A 23,268-nucleotide genomic window follows, 5' to 3' on the forward strand; every position below is an offset into this window, starting at 1 on the left:
TGGCTCTGCTTTATAATACTGGCAGATGAGATTGTATATTGCTAATGTATGTGCAAACTCAATCCCGAAAGATGAAAAAATAAGCCTTTCTAGCTCTCACATCTCAGTGCCTTTTTAAATTAATTTGGAAAAATGGGAATACCTTTTTTCCCCAGTATTTTCCTTGAAATCCTATCAACTGATGTCACTGCTATTCCAAGTCCAGCAAATTTCATTTCCATTTAACATTAGGGTAGAAAGGAACATACCAACAGACCAAACACACAATGGAAGCATGCAGTAGGGTTCGACTTAATGCATGGGTATAAATGTGCACACAGAAGAGGCCAAGCATGTCACTTAAGTTAATGCGAGCAAAGGTCTGCACCAAGGGTCTAGAACATTCTAAACAGGCCTTAAGCAAAGGAGGAAATGTAGAGGGGAAAGGAAGCTGAGAAAAATGAGCAGGAAATGGGCAAGATGACTCATCTATACTTGAACATCTGACCTGTTAGTTGGCCGTCGCCTGCAGCAGGGGCGATGCGAATGTAAGGTGTTGTAAGCTGAGTCACGATTATCGCAGCTAAGGCAAAGGAGGATTCCCAGGTCAGCATGCATGAGGGAAAAAAAAGCCAGACTGAAGCTAGGCTAGCAAGAAGAATTCCCATCAGTATAGCAAACCATCTCAACTTTGTTCCGAAAACAGCAAAAAAGAAAAGAAAGAGAAAGAAAGAAAGAAAAAAAAAAACCACACACATACAGAGCAAGGTTTTCATCTTCTGAATTCTCTTCTCTTAAGCCGTGTGGTCGGCTTAAGTGATGCTTTGCCTGAGACCCTGAATAGATCAACTGAATAGAAAAAAAGTAAGGCCACACCCCCTCTCCACTCCGAAATGTGCATTCTGCACTGAACGGAAGGCTGACAGTTGAATCCAGTCCAAACTGACTGTGGTGAGAGAGTTCCTTGCTAACCCTTCTGGATCTTTAAATCTTATTAGGTCACTTAAAACTACAGTGTTTCCCCTTGCCCCATAACCACCTTTGTATAGAAAACCACATTCTTTCACTAAACACGTTTTTATGTAATTTCTCTGACAACCAAGTTTCACGTAGTTTTCTATGAGGAACCCTTTTTAACATCCCCCTCCCCAAAGAATAAAATCACCTGTCTCAAGGACACAATAGAGTTCCCACTTGCCTTTGCTGTCACCATTACAGTTAATATGTACCCCAAGAAATATTTAAGGTTTTTGAAGTGGACCACGCTGGCCTCTTGGTGTGCCTACACAGCTTAGCAGTTGTGTTTAAGCAGTTAACATTTATGACACACAGATATTGAAAAAAAATAGAAAATTAAAACATCAGTTGTAACATGATACAGCTGGAAAATGATGCAGGGAAAAAATATTGGAAAATTAAGAAGAGGCTTGCATGAAAGATTACTAATTTACATGGAGCAGCTTGGGTACTATTAGAAATGTGACAGCGAATAAGGGAAATAGATCATCCACCATCTGCAGACAATTAAACCCCAAACTGCGGCTGCATAATATTTCCAGCTATCCCTCTGTACCACTCAAATGGCGTTGCTCCTTACAGCTAGACGACTGTAGTGACTGAGCTGGGGCAAGGCTGGAGGGCTGTTCTCACACCACCAGTGACTATATTCTAGCTGCACCCTCTGAGACGTACAAACTATTGGGTCACAGTTTCTCAAAGCATTCCCAAGATCATTTTCCAGGCCTGACCCATGCAGCACCTTGGAAGATAGCTGTAGGTAGTTGCACACTCTAAAACGCTATTTCTGGGGCTTCTAGCAACATTGGCACCAGTTCTGGGTGCTAGACACTTGGCGTTTTGTTTGGGCACAGACCACTGGTAAACTTCTTATACATTTTGGATTACTTATAGGAACATCTGACCTGTTCTATGTTTGTTAAAAGAAAAGATGATTTAACAGAACACTTATCTAATATCAAAAAAGTGACTCCTAAGAAACAAATATACTTGGAAGTAGCTGTGAACAGCAGATATTCGTAATTCAAGAAGAATTAAAACTATAATCCGACACAAAGCCCATTTATGCAAAATGTACATTATGAGCACTGGGAAATATCTCTCTGGTCTGTTTCCTGATTTGTAGAGTATATTTGTGATTGCTGGATTTAGTTCAGTAAAAGCATCTGACTGCTCTCAGTAGGATTAGCACTTGCTTTGACAAGTTTTATCAGAACACAGCCAAATTCAATTATTCAGGCGTCACCTGCGGCCACTCTTTCCACCAAGACAGAGCTGAGACTACTTGTGACAGAAAAGTCACATTCTACAAAGCCTAAAAAATATTTATTCTTGATTAGTTAGCTACTCAATAATTAATATTTTAATTTATCTTCAGTGCTGGAGATTAACTCAGAGTCTAGCATGTGCAAAGAAAGTATTCTACTCTTGAGTTATAGTCCCAGCCTAAAATCTGTATTATCTGGCCTTGGATCCTAAAAGCTTTCTGACTCCACCTTAACATACCAGTAAGATTAATTTATAAAAGAGATTATTACTAAATTTGGCAAAATTAAGCCAGAAATTGCAATCCAATCCTTTGAAGAAAAACACTAGATGGTTATTGTGGGCTCTGCTGAAGGTGTGGTGGTGCACAGGGACATAGAAACAACAGAGGCTTAGGTCTCTGAATAGCCACTGAGGTCACATGCAAAGTGACTGGAATTTGCTGGACCTCTGCTTCCCATACTTCATTTTGTATGACTTATGAAGAATGAGTATGGGGTCCGAGGAATTTGGGACACATGGGAATGTTGAGCTTCTTATCTTTTAGAACCTCTCAGGGGTTAAGACACTCCTGATTTATATTATGAAGACAATTTTAGATCAAGAAATGAAAATATTTCTTCACAAAATGCTGAATGTTGCAAGTGCTAAACCCACAGCCTGAGCCTGAACAATGGCGGATTAGCACATGCCAGTGCCCTACTCTATCCTTTGTTTGCTCCTGAAATGAATGTGAGTAATTAAAAAGAATCTTAATTAGCTTTACATCTCAACAGACATTCTTCTGGGTTCTTTTTATCAGCATACTTCCATTCTGTAGCATGATGGCCTAGAAAGGATGGCATTTCTTTGAACAAAAGAATGAAAAGAAAAAGAGTGTTGGAGAAACTTCTCCAACAGCCTAGTGATTAAAAAAAAAAAAGAAAAAGAAAAAGAAAACATTCACATTTCTGAATACAGTTGGAAACTGTATCAGAACAATAGAAATCCTTCAGTTTTCTCAAGGTCTCCCAGCAAAGCACATTCACATTCAGTACAAATTCAGGTCAAACAAAACACCAAACTTACAAACAGCGAGGCATTCCCCTAGAACATTCACCTTAAAAACTGAAACTCAGAATAATAATTTGTTCTCCTCACGTCTAAGGGTGACAGCCTGCCTTCTCTAGCTGCTTGGGAAAGAATTTAGCATGTGTTTGCATATGCAGACTTGGCTTTGATTCCTAGCTGCCCTGTTGTTAGCGAGGGCACTGCAAGGAGGGGAAAAAGTTAACATTTATGACCTTCCCTATGCATCAAAGCCCAATACCTAAGAAATCCCTAAACTCTTATCAACTCAAAATCCTCACAAATGGCTATGTCTGTGTGTCTAGACTTCAGACCTTAAGACTACTCTATAGGCAACACACAGAAGGCAGCAGATAATTCTTAAAAGTAGAAAACAGCAAAGCTCCAATGACCGTATCATCGAGGAGAGACATAATTGCATTCCAGTATGGAAAATATTATCTTATGGAAGATTAATATGTGCAGCTTAAGCTGGACATTGCATCAATTAGAATGAATATGCCTCATTTAACCCAGAAGAACAATTTATTTATAAGACAGACTTTGATTTTTAAGTGTGTTTTGTCAGTTCAGGGCTGTTCATCTACAAAGCCTTCTAAAGTCAAGTGGGAAGGTCTCTGTTCTAACAGTTATTGTTCTTATAAAGGAGCGTAGTACAGTATAGAAAAGTTAAAGAAAGCACATACACTATAGTTATTCAGATGTGAATCAAATGAGATTCAAAAGAACTGAACTAATAAAAATTTGAGTATGATTTGTAAAAACATAATAAACATTTGGAGAAGTAAAGATAGTTAGAAGCTCTCCTATCATCCCATGGTACAAACTGGAATTGGCAGGGTTATATGCAAATGTCGTGCAGTTCCTGTTACCTGGCACCTTCTTCTAATTGAAGAGAGGAGAGTCTGTAATGCATTTATCTATAACCAACAATCAAACTAAGGTCATACCCACACAACTCTTCCCTGGATCCACAAATTAAAGGAAGAGGCATAAAAATATGTACAACCGTCTAAACAAGGGTGTCTGTGGTAACACACCTTAGCTTTTGTTTTCCCTGTGTCTGATTTTTATAAGTCTTTACATCCGAGATGATGAATGTCAAAATACATCTTCGGAATATGATTAAAATAATCACAACATTAAACTTATAAATAGTATGGAATCTAGTCTTAAGAGACACCCCCTCTTACTCGACATTACAAACTAGCTCTTTGTGAAAACAAATCCACCTCCAGACCTCCTCCGTGAAGACACTCGTCAGCAGTGGTTTCCTGGGAGCCTGAAGTTCTCTGTACACTCACAAGCTCACTTTGGAAAGCAGCGTGAACCATCCCATCAGCAATGTGTGGGTAAGCACACTTGCGGGGTTAGAACTCTTAAATTTCAAACATCTTTATCCCATGACACTAGAATTATCAGATCCACCGACTTCTCTGTTTTGACCCTAACAGTTCAGATGGAACCCTGGGCTACAAAAGGATATTTTAGTGTAAAGAAGGGAAACGGTTCTCCTTGTGAAAGAGCTGACTCATCAGTTTGGGTCCTGGGAGGGAGTTACTGAAGCCATGCTGGCAGGTCTTGAAGTAACATAAAACCATGCCATGTGCCTGGAGGGAGACTGTCTCCTGAGGTGTGTACTGGACTGTACTTTCAGGAGACAGCAGTGATATGTCAGACAGTGAAGAGTAAACTGTGTTTTCCCCTTTCCTCCCCTAAAGACATTATTTGGATAGAGTTTGCTGCTGTGTAAATGTTTGCAAATGACTCAGAAAATATGAGTGGGGAATATTTAGCCAATCAGGTCATCTGATTGCCTAATCACCCTTTTGTGAGTTGAAAAACAAATTACAATATTGATGAAATCTAGCTGATGGGAGAAAATGATCCAAATCACCATCTAATTCAATCTATTGTGAAGACAGCAAACTTGTCAGGTTTCCATATTTCCTAGGATGTTGCTTATATAATTGTTTAATGATGTGAATGGACACATTAGATTGGGCAGTGACCCAATTCTGGTAAAGAGAAGGTCAGACGATGACATTTTTTTTTTTCAAGTACCATCCATCAGATCTCTGCTGGGTGGAAAACTAGCAGGGCATTGGAAGAGGTTCTAGGGAAGGAGTCTAGAAGCTGCGGGTCAACCCTTCACACAGTTAGAGGCGTGGTCCCCGTCAGTCAGTTCACCTCCATCCAAGCCCACACATTCTTCACCTCTAATTATTAGAGAAGCAACTGCCTCTGTTTTCTACTTGATACAATGGTAATGAAGTGGCTGAGAGGGAATATTCAAAAGGTCTTGTGAAAGGTGTGACTGTGACCGTGACTGTGAACACAGGTATTATAGAAATGGATTTACTTTTTCAGACCACAAGGCTAAGTGGAATGTAATAATGTGGTTCTCCAGAGGACTCCTCTTGAGCAGGGGCTATATACCTTAGAGTATGATGGCTGCCTGATTCAAGGGCCTTGCGATACTATGGTAAATTATCTGCTGAAAGCATATGGCAGTTGTCAGGATATACTGAAAACCATAATTTCATTTACTACTAATCTATTATAGTGTCAATCAGGTAGGACACCATAAAAAAATAAAGTCCCTAAAAAAAAAAAATCTCTATAAACAGATTGGTGGAAATAGAAACCACAGACTCCTGTGGACAAACAAGATACCAAGGAGCTGAGCCTTTTACCTAAAGCTTGTTACATCATATGCAACCAGGAAGCACTGGTTAACTCTAGATTGGAAATGCCATGGGTGTTCACAAAATAAGAATGCATGAGGAGTAGGAAAATATTCAGGAACATCTCAGCATATTCGAACTGTCGCCTAAGGTCGGACAATGTTAGTATCACAGTACTTTTATCCAAAGAACTCATCCACTGTGACCTGATTAAATCTGAAGACATGGGCCCGATGGTACCTTCTTCTCTTCACGTCTAACGAAATCATCAAAACCTCTTTATTGCCCTCCTGGTTCCTCTGGTGGTCTGAAAGAGTGTGCTTGATGACAAGTGTTAATGTATAAGGCCTCATTTGAGTATAGCATTTGTATGTTTCAGAGTATGTTCCCAGACACTCCAGAAACATGAGGCTGAAGAAACCCTGCTACACAAGTGCCAGGACACATGTCTGTACCTTCTTCAGGAGGCTCACTGTGAGGAATGTGTGCTGGGGAGGATCTCTAGCCACAATCAGGACCAAGAAACAGAAGACCCACTGTGACATCCCCTGGCTCCTGGGTTCATGGACTTAGAAGGACATTAAACCTATGTCACTAAAAAGTGGGTGTCATGGCAGGAGCAGAGGCTTGAACCTATAGCCTCAGCTACTTGGGAGGGCCACTTGAGCCCAGGTGTTTGGATCTAGCCTGGGCATCATGGTGATGATCCATCTATAAAAGGGTGTGTGTGTGGTTTATTTTACTCCTTTACATATGAAGATTCACTGCATATATGTCTACCAGTTACCATATGCTTAAGTTTAAAACATGTATATTGACATCACAGAAAATTAATATTCTTAAAATAACTTTAATAAAGATAACCATTGAAAACTACTTGGGCTCTAGCAGTGTATCTTCTTATTTTAAGAGGTACCTACATGAAGCGGTATCAACTACCATAGGATCCTAATGCCTACATACATGCATGTATGTGCATACTTGATACACATGCATAAACTTATTTTAGTAAAGTTCTCAATATATTTTCAGATGTTTTCAAACACAGTATAAAATCAACTTCAGGAACACAAACAAGTAGACTATCTCAAAGTTTCAACCTACCTTTTGTGGCCACTCGGACACAGTCAATTTTGGTTTCCTGTATCAAATGAAGAAGAGGGAGAAATTATTATCCAGATTGTATTTAAATCAAGGGAAATGTAGTTCAGTCAGTGAGCTCTACTAAGGAAATATCTCACCGTGTCAAGTGTGGGTTTTTCTCAGTGAGGTATGACCAGATACGCTTTCTGCTATGAGGATTGAGATAGTAGACATTCTGGGCCATAAAAGGAGAAGTGATGCTTTCAATCTCTCTACCTGGTGGCTCTTGACTCCTCCAGCCCTATCCCTGCGCATCCCAGACTTCCCTGCCTCACACTGGCAAAGGTCAGTGGCCATGACACCTGGACCTAAGCTGTGAAGCAGCGAGTGCGGTGTGGAAGCTAGAAGCATTGCCTTGTAGCTCAGGCTCACAATCTTCTCTGTGCCCTAGGCTGGTCTGAACAGGAAAAACAGGCAATTTCAGGATTGACTCAATAATAGTTGTTTTTTTGTTTTTTTCTTTGCTCCCATCTCATCTTTCTAAAGCTCTTTTCTCTCGGAGAAAAACAAGATGCCTAATTTAGTCAGCTACAGGATGCATGAAGTCTTGGAGCTGAGGCAACGGGACAGAACATGCTTCAGAGACAGATGTTGCGGATCTCACAACATTTTAAATGAGCTGAATGTATGTGTTGTAGCTACACCATTTTCGTGCAAAATAGTCAGCTAAGCAGAATGACTAGCCAACTTTTGGTAATAAGGAAATAATAACTATCACGTTGACAATATGCTTTCCTAAACCACAAATAAAAACCATACATACTCATTTCTTCCCATAAGTTTCTCTTGATAAAATGATTTTTAAAATATTTAAAAAATGTTTCTAACTGAAGCACACAAAAATGTGGGTGGATTTTGTTTTCATGGCTGCTTCGTTTAACCCGTGTTTACATGAATAACGCCAAGAGCCTAACACACGGCCATCTTCCACACTTACCCCATTGGCTCTACTAGCGGCTTGGTAATAAATTCTGTAGCTTTTATGGGGGAGGAGGGGGGTGTTCCAGTAGCCATTGTATGTCTTATTGTCACCAATGGTAAAGGGCTGTGCCGCTTGGAGGCTGTCTGCAGGAAACTCCGCCGCGAAGTAGTATTGAGAGTTCAGCACGGAAGCATTCTGGAAGTGAATCGGCACTGGGTAACACTTCAAGATCTCTGTTGTCTTCTTGGTCCTCCGAGGGCGCTCTTCCTCAACCACTATTTGATAGACACTAGAAAAAAGCAAAGAGAAGCACCCGTGATACTTCACGGTCGCCAAACCGATCCACTTGGTCTTCGATCGCCAGGAATTCGGGCACATCTGGGACAAAGAACACAGCGGCCCTTGCTCAATGCTCTTCCTTAGCTGTTCCTCATGCAAAATAACACAGTGAATGAACTAATGTGTGGGGGTATGTGTGCATGTGCAGGCACCTGTGCACACGTGTGTGTGTGTGTGTGTGTGTGTGTGTGTGTGTGTGTGTGTACACTTCTGGAGGCCAGGTATCAACTCTGGTTGCCATTCCTCATGAATTTTCCACCTAATTTTTTGAGTCAGGGCCTCTCACCGGGACCTGGGGCTGGATGGTTGTTCCTGTCTCCCCAGCACTACTATTACAAGTGTGAGTCACCTCTCTGAGCGTTTCACAAGGTGTCTCAGGACTCAAATTCACTGGACAATTTCCATTGCCATTGTCTCAGGTGTAACTGAAGATCAGTTTGCATAGAATTAACTCAGATAAATGAAATGACATTAACTGTAGGTCTGTAAAGAAAAAAAAAACTAACACATCGTTCCCCTGAATTATATCTGCATAAAATGCAGGTGAGGTTTTTACATGTCACAAAACACAAGGCGAAGTGATCAATACTGATGAAGATCTTCCTTCCATCTGTTCTCACATCCTGTGCCCTTGGCCATCAGCGGAAAGCGAAGTCTATAGAAGACAGCAAGGGGTCAGAATTTCCTAAGCTGAGGCTGTGCTACTGAAGTGATCTCTAAGAGAAATCATAAACAATACCATCTGAGTTACATGTGAAGACCAGATGATGTGAATGAGAGACCCCTTGTACTACGGCACCCCTTGAAGAGACCCCAAATACGGAAGTAACTTTAGGAGAATGGAAGATCTTGAAATGATGCATTTTTGAAAAATTAAAGTATTTTTAGCCTCTAGAATGATGAACATATTAAGCAGTTTTATCAAGGGAAAAGTATTTCCTCTTGAGAAAAATGAGAGAGAGAGAGAGAGAGAGAGAGAGAGAGAGAGAGAGAGAGAGAGAGAGAGAAGGAGAAGGAGAAGGAGGGAACGAACAGGTTTCACAAACCCAATCAAGATTAGATGAAAAAAAAAAAACAAAAAACAGAAAAACAAAACAAAACCTTCCAGGCAAAGAGGCACACCTTTTTCTTGTGGTATTAGAAAAGTATGGTGATTCCTTAGAGTAACGAGATAACCAATGAGGTGCTCAGAACAACATTATCATGAGTGCTGAGGGAAGCATCGGGAGAATGCTTGCCACCCCACTTTCCTGGGGGCAGCCTCTGCTGGTCTCATTCGGTGGCCTCTGAATCTGCAGCCAGCCAATCTGTCTACCTCTGGGAACACAACCACTCAACACACTCTATTACAGTCATAAAATGCATGCTGCCATCAGCCTGCAATTCTGTCTAACTAAAAGTCAATTATTTTAGAGCATCGGAGTGATGCTGTGGCTACTGGTAGTCTCAGCGGTACAGTGTGATGATGGCGTAGATTCTTACCAGTGATGCAAACCAGATAAAAAAGAGAAGGGGAAGGAGTCAACTCTTCCTCACATAAAAGACTTCCCACTGGGTCCTGTTAGGTACAAGACATTACCAAATCTCGTAGATTGCCTGAATGATAGAGGCAATATTAAAGGAAGTAGTTCTCAAGCCTCGTGTTAAAGCCAGGACACAGAGTGGAAGGCTAAAAGGCCAACCTGCATTTCTCTCCTTTTCCTTGACTTCTTACATCTATAAACATTTGAGCACACACTGATTTACAAACACATGTGAATGTCGACATACTGATACTTCTTTGGTTGAGAGGGTTGCCCTGCTAATGACCCGTGGAGCCAAGAGACTGTGGAAGGAACACAGTATGTACACTCGTCGCCTGTTTTCTGAGAAGCCAGCTACCAGGTAAGAGGGTCAAGGAACTTGAATCTGGTGCTGACAGGACACACAGAGGTGTTCCAGTCAACAGGCAATGTCATGGGGCACACTGTGTGAGACACCTCAAAAAGCCACATGGCTGTGCCTTCAGAAGTGTGGGGGTTCTGGTAGACTCCAAGAAGGAGCATCCCAGCCCACTCTGTACAGATTGAACAGTGCAGCACAACGTAATTGTTTACAGCTTCTAAATCTTACAGTGGTCTGATCCATATCAAACTGAGTAGGCAGATCTGTTAGCTAAAGTTTACTTACAGTGGCTTAGCTTCCTTCCCCCAACTGTAATCCCCATCCATTATTTGTCTTGATTCTCAAAAGAAAGAGATGTCTTAGGGTGTCTACTGCTGTGATGAAACACCATGACCAAAAAGCAACTTGGGGAGGAAAGGGTTTATCTGGCTTACACTTCAACATTGCTGTTCATCAATGAAGGAAGTCAGGACAGGAACTCAAACAGGGCAGGATCCCAGAGGCAGGAGCTGATGCAGAGGTCATGGAGGGGTGCTGCTTACTGGCTTGCTTCCCATGGCTTGCTCAGCCTGCTTTCTAATAAAACCTAGGACCAGCAGGGATGGCCCCACCCACCATGGGCTAGGCCCTCCCCCATTGATCACTAAATGAGAAAATGTCTTACAGCTGGATCTCATGGAGGCATTTCCTCAGCTGAGGTTCCTTCCTCTGATGACTTTAGCTTGCGTCAACTCCACACACAAAATCAGTCAGTACAGGAAAGATGGATAGAGCAAGCATATTAACATATATTTTATAATACAGTGTTATCATTGTTCTATTTTTTTACTAGTAGAGTTGGTAAATGAAATTTTATCATAACTGTGTATACAGGGAAAAATATAATCCATTCAGGGTCTGGTAGTAGTCACAGTTTCAGGAGGCCACTGAAGGACTTGGAACATCTATATCTACCGCAGATAAGTGGGTCACGCCCATCAAACAACACAATAGCAAGAGTGAGGGGTCAAGGTCAAAGTGAAATACTAAATGTCACCTGCTTTTTAGCAGATGACAGCTGTGGAGGAAATTTAACCCAGTGTTCTCTTTAGCAAACAGCACTGAGAAAGTTTCTCCTTTTCTTTGAACAGCTTTTGTTGAGAATTGAGAAAGTAAATTGGGCTAGACTTTAATTCTACCACTGCTAGTATCTGAGGTTTTAAATTAATTTGAGGGATTCTTAGGCTTTTTTTATGAAAATGGAAGAGTAGGTGGATTTCTAATGTTTATTGTATACATTTAAAAATTTTATCCACATATAACAATTGCTTTTATAAAATGGACAAACCATAATAATTACTTGAGTCACAAAGGGTCTCTCCAATTAACAGAATGGATTCTAACACTGTCTTCCTTCCGAACCAGCTTTTCCAGCTCATTTGTTATATGACACGATAGCCAAGGTCTCCATTTAAAAGCAACTTCTGGAAGCATCATATACAAGACGAAGCGCAACCGTAAAGACACAGCTGAAGAAAATGTGGCTGAAATCAGTTCACCTGACATCTGCTCGAGGACCCGCAGCCCACGCTTTCCTGTCTTACTGATGTGTAACAGGTTCAGATGCCAAGTGCCAGTCTACCCAAGGGGCACGACGGTGACTCTACAGCTAGCTCTCTTCATCAGTTATGGGCCAAGGGATGCTTCCTGTCCTTGCTCACTCGTCCTACTGGAGGGACTCATGTGAACCAGCTGCCCAATACAGGATTTTTCCTGGTTCCTACAGACATAGGCATTATATAAGCTGGCTTCTATGTTCAAAAGTAAAGTGCTTTGAGTACTGTATGGAGATCCCTTCTCTTTTATTACATCAAGGGATTTATAAAAAATACACACACACACACACACAAAGCTCAATCCTTTCCTCCATCTGGACTGTACCACAAACAACCTCCAGGGAGGCACTCTCCTGGACTCTGCCCTGACTTCAAAAACCAGGCTGCTGCCTCCTCACTTCTCTTACATGAAACCCCTTCATATAAAAATTATTTATCTTTTGGACATTTGTGCCACAGCGCATGTGTGCAGAGCAGAGGGACACTTGTGAGGGCCGGTTCTACCATGTGGCATCAAACTCCGGCCATTACCTTTGGTAGTAAGTATGCAGTATGTTTCCCCTCTGAGTTATCCACAACAATCCCCCTTTCATTGAGACAGGGTCTTGTGTATCTCAGGATGACCTCAAATTCTCTATGAAGGTGAAGATGAGGTTGAACTATAAAAGCCATTAGATGATGATGATGATGATGATGATGATGATGATGTGTTCATGATGAGTGTGTGTGCAAACACACTGGCCATGGAGTGCATGTGCGTGTTGGTCTAAGGACAATTTTGTGCAGTTGATTCTTCGTGGACTCTAGGCATCTAATTCAGGTTTCCATACTTGCATGGTAAACCCTTTATCCACTGAGCCATCTCAGTGGCTCCCCCTTGATTCTGAAAAGCCTATTGTGAAAAGCAAGCAGAATGCTTCTGACTTTGCACGTCTCTAAATCCTGATCCTGAATTTGCCTGTTATAACCGGTTTGTCTCTATCCTTTCCTTAGCCTGGGTCAGGTCTGACAATTGGATGCTATTCTGCCTAACATGCGGGGCTGGGAAGTGTGTCTACTAAAAGAGGGCCTCCGTCACCTCTTCCTGCGGCTTATGACCAATCTGTTGTTTTCATCTGCTCCGACTCAGCTCCAAATTCACAAAAATATGTTTCAGTGAAGAGTTGGAGTCATTGGTGCCCCTGGATCATTGCCTTCAAGTCTTGGAAGATCCTGGGTGAAGAGGGGCCACTGCTTAGTCATTTTTTTTTTTTTTTGGTCTTAGAAGTGCATATTTTTGAAGGTATAATATAACCCAGAAGTGATTTCTAGGTTATGTGTGATAGTTGGATCACTGCTATTTGAAGGCATACTATAATCCAGCAGTGATTCCTAGGTTATGTGGGTGAGCATAGTACACATTGTTTGTGATTGATAGTTGGATCACTGCTATTTGAAGGCATACTATAATCCAGAAGTGATTCCTAGGTTATGTAGGTGAGCATAGTACACAGTATTTGTAATGGATATTTGGATCACTGATATTTGAAGGCATTCTCTGCCTTACTTAACTTTGCTATCAATCCTACTTTTATTCACTTCTTGAATACCTAAAAGTGAAAAGAACCAGATATGACCAAGAGGAAAAAAAGTTGTGCACAAAGATGGAGCTGGCTAAATGTCAGCTTTCTTGGGTCACCCACAATTAAAGAGTCCAAGGGACTCAGCTCTGCATGCTTCCTGTGCTGCCATTTACCCATCTTACTCCCCACTTGAGGGCGTGTGCTGTGTGGGCGCAGTCACTCATTTACGAACTGTTTAGGTGCCCACTGTGTGCTAGGCACTGCCTCTCTTTAACAATCAAATTTGTTATTCTCGAATGAAGCATTCTTTAACGAAACTAAGTTTTTTTTGTGTGTGTGACGAACACCTACATGAACGTGAACAAAAGGTAATTTTTTTTTCCAGGTAACAATTTAATGGAGGTTAGATGAACATTTGACAATTAAACAACCATTGAATGGGCCTCCCTTTTAGCCAGCTAGCGGCTACCTTACATCAAATACTCTCCTCCAGGTATATCACACTTAAATGGCTACCATCTACTCATCTCTAAAAATATTAAAGAAGGAATTAAGTTGACTGGAGCAATTTCAAACCCCAAATGCCTTTTCATCCTTGGTCCACAAGACACATTAGATTTCCAAGCAGCCAGACCTCAAATCTATTTGCTCTTTAATAATTTAAGCACTCATAGGTCAAACATCTCTTTTCTATTCCCCTTTATCAATGTCTGCGTGCTAATGAAAAACAGCCAAGTCCTCTGGGCTGCCAAACTGCCGCCTACTGCAGTCCCCTGATGGGAATTAACATGTCATTAGTCCCCAGGTCAATGGTACCTTGACCATGCTGGTCTATTTTCTAATTTGTATGAATAACATAAAGTTACTTATGAATTTCATAACGTCTTCCCATCCCTAATCATAATCTTGAATCTAGCTTTGAAAATCTCACTGTTCAAATGGGTTTTCTAAAAAAGATTAAAGACAGCAAATTCTCAAGCCTGGAAAGCCGATCAGAAGTTTCTAGGCTCAGCGAGCTGAATTAAAATTCTATTATCCTTTTAATGTATTACTCAGTTTCCTTTTGTTTATTAAAGCCACATCATTCCTAGTGCTATGCATTCCGGAATTCAAAGTAACGAAAAAGCCTCCGACAGTATTTGCAATATTAAAGTATAACCCACAGTGAGAATGAATCTGCCAAGATGTGACATCATTGCATCAGAACTTACCAATGGAAAGAGACTTAATTTAAAATTTAATTTATGCCAGGCTTTTCTGTAACAAAACTCTAAGGCCTTTAGAAGGAGAAGAAATCTGCATTTATATAGAATATCACATGAAATGAAACACAGAGAAGAACATCTGAACATCTTTCATGTGCTTCCTTAAGCTAGAGAGTTCAAATGTGATGCAATGTTTTCAGCTGTCCCCTAACTCTGAGGCCTTTCAGAGGAAGCTCGCCGTAGCCTTGAATTTGACTTCAAATTTTTGAATCAATTCATTTCACAATTAAACACCTGGCTGTGAAGTCTGTTTTTATTATTCGCTGATTCTATTTCTTATAGCATGGAACATTAGTGAGTGACCTGTTGTGAAACATTACGGGGTGACCCTGCTGGGCAATAGAAGGAGGACAGATGCAGAGGACAGGGATCAGAGAGATGTCATGACCCTTTCATTGTGTCCTTGGCTGATTCCTTAAAAAAGACACCTCTGATCATTTCAGAGGCTTACTGATACCATTCTTGGGGTGTCTAAGTGAATTTGCCTTCATTTGCAGGTTAGGGCACAGAGCATATATTCTATACACGTAAAAAGGGAGAGAGGGGCTGGGGAGACAGTACAGTGGTTAGAGCTCTTGATACGCTTGCAGAAGACCTGAGTTCAGCTCCCAGCACCCATAGGGCTAGCTTACAACCATCTCTAATTCCAGCCTCAGGGGACCCAACACCATTTTTTTTTTACTTCTGTGGGCATGCGCGCACGCGCATGCACGCACACACATGCGCACACACACACAAACGCACACGCACACATGCACGCATGAACACCCACACATGCACACACACAATATACAACTTTTCAAGAAGGAGCGATTGTATCAATAGCTTTCTGACGTCTAATTTTTCATACTCCACAAAACAAGCACATGGTATATAATAAGTAAATAATGTAGGTTTGCTGTCACACAACTTCAATAAATTACATTCATCCCATTTGTTTTTGTTCAGATATAACTTTCTCCTAAATTTAACAATGAACAAAAGCCCTCTCCACAACCTGGTAAGATGTAGTGAAGGGTTTTAAAAGTATCTCACCAGTTCGAAATGAAGAACTGGGATTGGAATTGAACCTGCTGTCACTCTGACTAGGATTCCTTGGTCCTTCAAGCAGAACAGGCATCGGGAACAACTGATCTAACTAACATCAACTTGATTGTCCAATGAGAATGATACCTGACAGGTAGTTTTCTCCAGACAGTGGATAGCTAGTAGCACATGGGCCCTAAGGGTTGTATAATCCCTGTTAGCAGTGCTAATTTCTCTTTGTTCTGCTAGGATCTGAAGGCTGGCCCCAGTTTGCTGTGGGACCTTTGCAGGCCTCTACGTGTGTGTTTTATGATCTCTTGGCCATAAGTCATGATAAGGAGTTTCCCTGGTATTAGTAAGTCACTTGGGCTTTGTGTGTGAGTGTGCCTACTCACGCATGCTTACAGTCCAATGCCCTGCTGCTCTGTGGGCTTGGGATAAGATCTGCTATAATAAAATATTAATTACAGCTAAAAGGTTGTATGAAAACTATGAACCCAATTACAGACACATATCGTGAACAAAGGGCAGGGTAGAGAAGTCCTGTAGTTATGCAAGTTTCTGATAAAGATAATAATATAAAGCCACCAGCACATTAGATGCAGGCTGTGAAGCTCTGTAAAGGGCACCTGCCATTAATCTTCACACCAGGAGCCACATTCTGAGTAAATGAGCCCTAGATGGAACATCTTTTGGAGTAACTTTCAGTGCTTCGAACAACAAAGATATTTTCCTTCGAAGTTCCTACTTTAGCTAAGCTTATCTTAATTCAATCATTATGACTCCATAACAAGATATGATTTATAAAAATTAAAATTCAAGGTCAGTTGCCCTAGTGAACATAACTAAACACCTCCAGTGACATGTACAGGGACAGAAACAATACTAAGGAAGATATACCAAGTGAAGTTGAGAGTGTTCTTAATCTGAAAGTATTAAAAAGTTGTGAATTTTGCAGCATCTTGGATTTCAGGGGTCCTCAACCAGTAATCTAAACATACAGCTCTAAATTTGCTCAAATTCGAAATCTGAAACCGTCCTGGTCCTAAATGTTTTAAAGAAGGGATACTCACCCAGCACCTTATATAATACTCAATTTAGATTCTTTTGAGCCCTGAAAAGCTTCACTGTTTGTGGTCAGATGAGCAGAAATCTAGATGTGACCACCAAAGGAAGAGATGAACCCAAGGGGGGTCCCTGAAAAAACACTGAAGCCAGTAACCACAGGAAACCAGTTCCAGTTTTGCCACTAAATCACAGTTGCCCATGGAGTACCTTTCAAGCCCTAACATTTCATTATTCCTAGCACAAAACCAGACGAACTGTGATGTCAGTAAATGAGATGGAAACTCAGGCTCCTGCCATCTTTTCTTTCCATAGTATACACCATGCATTTGGTTTTATGCCAGGCACTGGAATGACTACAGAGAAGGATAAGACATGGCCTGTCTGTCCTTGGGTAGGTCAGTCTAAAGGAGTTAGGAACAGATAATACCAGAAAGAACTCTTACACAAGAATCTGAAAAGGGTTTGCACAGAGTACAAAGTCACAGGACCCACAGGGGTGTCCATGTTTACAATCAAGATATTTTGTAGCATCTAGTACATTGAAGACTTGTGACAGAACCTAGTATCTAGCCATTGTTATCTGTTGATAAAACGCAAAGGGCTGTTTATACATTGTCTGTGTCTCCCAAATTCAGATAAAAATAAAACGAACAGAACAGAAACGGACATGATGGCATACAACTATAATCTTAGCTACTCAAGAGACTGAGGCAAAAGGATCTCTTGGACACAGGATTTAGAGGCTAGCCTAGGAAACACAGTGAGAAATTGCCTAAACAAACTAACAACCAAGCCACCCACCCAGCTAGACAGCCACCCGGCCAGCCACCCAGCCTGTCACCCAGCCAGTCACTCAGCCACCCAGCCAGCCAGCCAACCAGCATCAAACACAGAATTCAAAGCCTTTGGGTAGCAAATGTATAATCCATTCACACCAGTCATTTGTGAGAAGCCTTGTCCCTTTGGCAGATGGAAAGTGGTGGCTGGGCCCTACTCTAGATTTGCTCTAAGAAACCTACAGTCACCTGAGGGAGCCTTCAATGTGACAACGGTTTCCTCACTCAGTTCTTAGAGTGCCTACTGCAGGCAGAACTATGCTGCAGAGCATGGAATCCAGATAGAAAACTGCCCGAATTGAAGAACAGAATGGTTTTTGGAAAAGGTAGGGGGCAGGGCCTGCCATCAGGCCTGTGCTCGGGGCTGGCCTCCATCTTCTCTCTGAAGCATTGCAGGCAAACTGGGAATCACTCCTGCCCACATAATGACTCCTAGGGGCTATAATTCCTCATAATTTAGCATACGGTTTAATATCCATTCAAATTGTAAAAGCCAACTCAAAACAGTATGCGTACTGGTGACTTGTGGTGTGAGGGAGGCCATGGCAGAGGGACAGGATCTTGGATCAAATACACAGACCCCCACGTGGAAGATTATGTAGAAGAAAAGGAACTTGGAAAAGGGAAATGGTTGTGGCATATTTTTATGTATAAAGGCATGATTAAATAAGAGCTGGAGGCAAAGGTAATTTAAATTGCATTGTATAAATGCCACAACACATCTGCATTGTTATTATGATTGTTGATTATTATTGTTATTAATTATTGTTGTTGTTATTATTATCTCTTTCCTGCTGTTTTTAAAGCTTCTTACAAAGGATTCTTGAAGACTGAACTGTTGCTAAGGTGAATTTTCAAAAAAGTGACTCACATGGCCATCTAAAAAGCATCATTAACAAAAGTGAACTTTGATCCCTGACAGCACACAGGAATCCAGAGTCTCGTCTTTAATATAAGTAGACTCCCTAAAAATGCATGGAGGGAAGTGGTAGGCAGTGAGGGATTTATCAGTTTCTGATCACATGCTGAGGAGACTCAGCTATAGTGGATGATGATCAAACAGGATAATTCTGGCATCTGAAAAGTGAGGTTTGATGAGAGAATGGCTTTTTGATCTTGGTGAGTATGCACCCTGATGAGCAGACTGGAAGGTGGAGTCCTTTCATGAATCATCTTAGCCAGAGACAGAACCTTTATGGGATTTAAACCATGACTCAGTCTGACCTCCAGTGGCAGAGTTCATAGCAGTGACATGAATGCACACCTCTCTCTGAGCCACCGGGGATCTATCTTCCTGAAGACTCTGACTTGTAAGTGTGGAGATATTTTATTTGTGCTGAAATGTGATGATATTTTATTTGTATGTTAATAAATAAAGTTTGCCTGGAGATCAGAGGTCATAGCCAACCATAAATACAAGTCAGGCAATGGTAGCATGTGCCCTTAAACCAATCACTTGGCAGGCAGGGTCTCTGTATGTTCAAGGATACACTAGGGAACAGCCAAGCATGGTGACACACGCCTTTAATCCCAGTACCAACCATAGAGACCTGGAGGTCTGTACAGATGGGCAGTGACAAGAAAGTGAGGTAGCTGGGCTAGGAGCCAATGAGAAGGCAGAACAGCAAGGCAATAAAGGCGCAGGTTAGACAGGAAGAAGCTGGTTCTCTGGGGAAGCTATGGCAGTGAGGTGAGCTAAGGTTAGCTGGTGGCTACCACTATTTCTCTGATCTCTAAGGCTTTCACCCCCGTATTTGGCTCTGTGTTTCTTATTTAATAAGACTGTTTAGAAATTCGTCTACATGTAAGTATCTCACAAGCGGAATGAGTGTTTTGGAGAATTGTGGCCACAGGTGAGGATGACTGTAGGCCTGCTGACTCAGCAAGAAAGCGCAATCAGAGATGCACACCTACATGAATCAGTTGTAAGAACTAACACACTAACAGTCCTTTAACTGGCTCCTCACACCTAGAGCTTCACTCAAGACGGAGGGATGAAAAGACAAAACTGTAGGATGTGGGGAATGAATTTCAATGCCATTAGAAAGAGGTGCCTCAGTGGGATGCAATTCACACATTTCCATCTTGAAGAAGCAGGGAACTGAATCACTGTGGTGAGGAGAAGAATACCAGCTGCTCCAGAGTCACTCTTCCCAGGCACTCCTCATCCAGAGTCTACTGTCCTGCAGAGGCCAAGAGACAGTTTCCCTTGTTCTATAGCTGAGTTCACATAACAGAGCAGATGACAGCCGCAGCTAGGTAGAGGCTCAGGAGAAACAGGAGCAGCGACTGCCTTTCCTTAAGAGCTGCTATGTACAGATGGAGTCAAGAGTGTGGTGATATTTTATTTGCGCACCCCAATAAAGCTTATCTGAGGATCAGAGAAAAAGCCATATATTAAACCATATTAAACATAGAGGTCAGGCAGTGGTAGCACACGCCTTTAATCCTAGCATTTGGGAGGCAGGGATCTGTCTGGATCTCTGTGAGTTTAAGGCCACACAGGGAACAGAGCCAGGCATGGTGGCACACACCTTTAATACCAGCACTAACCACAGAGGTCTGGAGATCTGTACAAACAGACAGCAAGTGACAGAGCTGCGCTGAAAGAGGAAAGTGATGTAGCTGGGTGGAGAGAAGAAGTAAGAGGGCAGGGACAGAAAGGCATATAGGTGTGGGTTTACAGGAAGTAGCTCTCCCTGGAGGCTGAGGAGTTGGCAAGGTCAGGTTGGCTGTGGCTTGTCCTATTCCTCTGATCTTTCAGTTTTTACCCTAATATCTGGCTCCGGGTTTTTTATTAATAAGACCATTTAGCAATTTGTCTCACACAAGAGAACCTGTTCCTTATGAGATCAAGTCCCAATCACTTGTCCATGCACAAAGAGCCCACGTGCCATCAAATATTAAGATGCATCACAGAAGTGAGAACCACAGAAATTGTGCTTATAATTTTGCTAATGGACACAATGGTCGGTTGTTCAATGTTATGTAAAATTCTATTTCCCTTGATTTCAGGATTGAATGAGACAGAAGAAAGGGCTAGAGGACTAGGGCCAGACTAAGCGCCCTGTGAGCATTGTTCTGAAGATGCGCAGCAGGTACAAACACTATGGGGCAGTCAGTATGGACAGACTATGGGTTGAAGTGATTTAAAACGCACTAGGCTCACTTAGCCCTCCGAAGAACCCCAGGAAGTTCACACAGGTACAGGCACCAAAAAGATAGTACTGATGGAACGAAAGATTCTTTCAGAGCCACAGGCAGAGAGACAAACACGTGGGCTATTTCTGCCAGAAAACTGTTTTAAAAATACCCTGTTTATACTTCACACAACCTTCATGTTTTCAATCACCATCATCTGCATGTCAACAACATCACTTCTAACATAGGAAGCATCTTCAAGTGAGGGGCCTGCCTGTCTCTTGTCTTTCAATAGCCATGCCCCTGGATTCTCTTCTCTGAGGTGACCCAGGTTCACAGACATGCTTGTGCTGCCTCTCCTTACCAGACACCAACATCTGTTGACTAGCTGGGGGCATGCAGAAGGAGTCAGAGAAACATTCTTCATATAGTGCCAACATCAAACCAGTTTCAGGAAGTGGGACATGTTTTCTGAAAGTAGATAGAGTTCCTTCACTGGCTACTTTCCCGTAACATGAACACATGCACGTGTACACACACACACACACACACACACACACACACACACCATAAAGCATTCTTGTTAGCACAAGAAAACATACAATTTATCCCTTATTTAGTTGCTTCCTTTCTGCCAAATTCCAAGAGTTGTTTTCTACTGGATCGTGTCTATACAGAATGAATGATAGAGAGAAGGCAGAAATGAGACCACTCTAACCAAGTAAAAGAAAATTAAGCCATTCCCTGTCCGGTTGGGGAAAAAACTGAATCCATATATAGACATTTTAATTTTATCTGGGGTGCTAGTTTACTGGCTGCAGTGATGGGATGTTCTTCGCCATCTCTGGATTTAAATAATTTCCTGTGACAGAGCTGAAGTGTCGGTCAATAAAAAGACAACCATCATTTACGTGGTGAGCTATGTGCAATTTTGGGAATCTGTCTTAAACCAGCTGAGAGTTGATAGAATCAATACTCCATGAACTCAACCAGTGAAGTACACAAATGAAGGAGGAATGAATTCCAACGCTGATGAATATGGATCCAAGAAAAATCAAATCAATGGAAAGAATGCATTTTGGAAATCACACGATGATAGTATTTTTGAACACACAATACTGTTTAAAACCCAGGAAAGCAAACAGATGTTTACCCACCCCCTTTCCTCTCTTCATTCTAGCTTTTGTTTTAGCATTTGGGAGGTGATTTTTAGATGGCAGTTTGATGATTTCATGTGCATTTTGCAAATTTCCAGATGTGTTCAGTGTTTTAATCTACACAATGGCTTTATATTGTAGGTCCATATGATTTCTCAATCAGAGTTCTTATTTCTCTAAACATTAAGGGAAATGGAGAGCTTAACAAACCCTATTCATTTTGAGGGAACTGCAGAAATTTTCTTCCAAAGTAGTCTTTGCAGATATATGGGTCTTCTCTCTTTTCAATGGATAATCAGTCCACTATGTTGTTCTATACAATGAGCAAATGAAGGGAACATTTGCTCTTATAAAAGAAGGAAGAATAAAACCTTGACAGGTGAGGCTGCGATCATTTCCTCTTTCAAATATGTGCCAAGACAATCTGCCCCTTTGAAGACAGCATCCTCCCAGTCAATTTGGAGAGACGATTTAGGTTTCCACAGTGGTCAGAGCACTTTTGAACTTGATGATTTTGTGACCACTGTGGAAACCCAAATCTTCCTATATGTCAGAGAGATGGGTTTCATGAAGGTGACATAAGGTCTGAGGGATAAGCTGTGCGTTGGACTCTGATAAGTATTCGTGTGTGTGTGTGTGTGTGTGTGTGTGTGTGTGTGTTAACAGACATAAGAATAGAAGGCATACGTTTATCTAGAACTAACCATTAAGGTCTCCAAAAGCAGAACAAATATATAAAAATAAAGAATGGAACAAGAACTTAGTGAGGAAAATAATAGAAAATAGAAAAGAAAAAGATAGGAGGATCAAAGAGAAACTACTTCAAAGCATAGGTTTGGAAAGATCCATGTGGTGATGTGGGTAGGAAACTGAGTGAGAGGTTTGAAGGTAGAAAGCAATAATGGGAAATGTGTAGAAGGCCTTTGTAGGACACAAGGGAACAGTGATAGCTGGTTTGGAGGGACCCTTAGCATCCTTGCTTCTTTCCATTTGTGGGCATGAACCTTGGTGACCACTGACTCTCTGACCATGATACTTCACAGAATGAACAATACTATGCTCATTATTGCTGAGTCTGGAAAAATCATTAGCTTGGTCAGAATAAGTGATGCTCCCAAGGCTGAGGTCAGAGCATACAGCTTTCATTTAATGGAAATCCAGCTTTTAGAAATGAAAAATGCCTGACCCGTGGTTATAAGAACACATGTGTCCTGGACAGTACCTGAGAATGTGTGCTTTGGGCCCATCAAATTATCAGACCTCCACCCTGTGCAAAAATCAGCTCAGGGAGCCATAGAGTGTCAAGTCACCCT

The 23,268-nt window shown here is 41.5% G+C and overlaps 1 protein-coding gene across 2 annotated transcripts in view; it reads right to left on the bottom strand.

Moving 5' to 3' along the window:
* Ptprm (protein tyrosine phosphatase receptor type M) overlaps nucleotides 1-23,268 on the bottom strand; it is a 713,675-nt gene that overhangs the window by 254,578 nt on the left and 435,829 nt on the right. For both annotated transcript variants that reach the window (XM_059277901.1, XM_059277900.1), the window contains exons 12-13: nucleotides 8,098-8,371; nucleotides 7,122-7,158 (exon numbers count right to left, since the gene is read on the bottom strand). In XM_059277901.1, the coding sequence (XP_059133884.1) occupies nucleotides 7,122-7,158; nucleotides 8,098-8,371 (311 nt within the window). The remainder of the gene's footprint in view (nucleotides 1-7,121; nucleotides 7,159-8,097; nucleotides 8,372-23,268) is intronic.

Source organism: Peromyscus eremicus, chromosome 13 (genome assembly GCF_949786415.1).
Source record: "Peromyscus eremicus chromosome 13, PerEre_H2_v1, whole genome shotgun sequence".
Taxonomy (NCBI): domain Eukaryota; kingdom Metazoa; phylum Chordata; class Mammalia; order Rodentia; family Cricetidae; genus Peromyscus; species Peromyscus eremicus.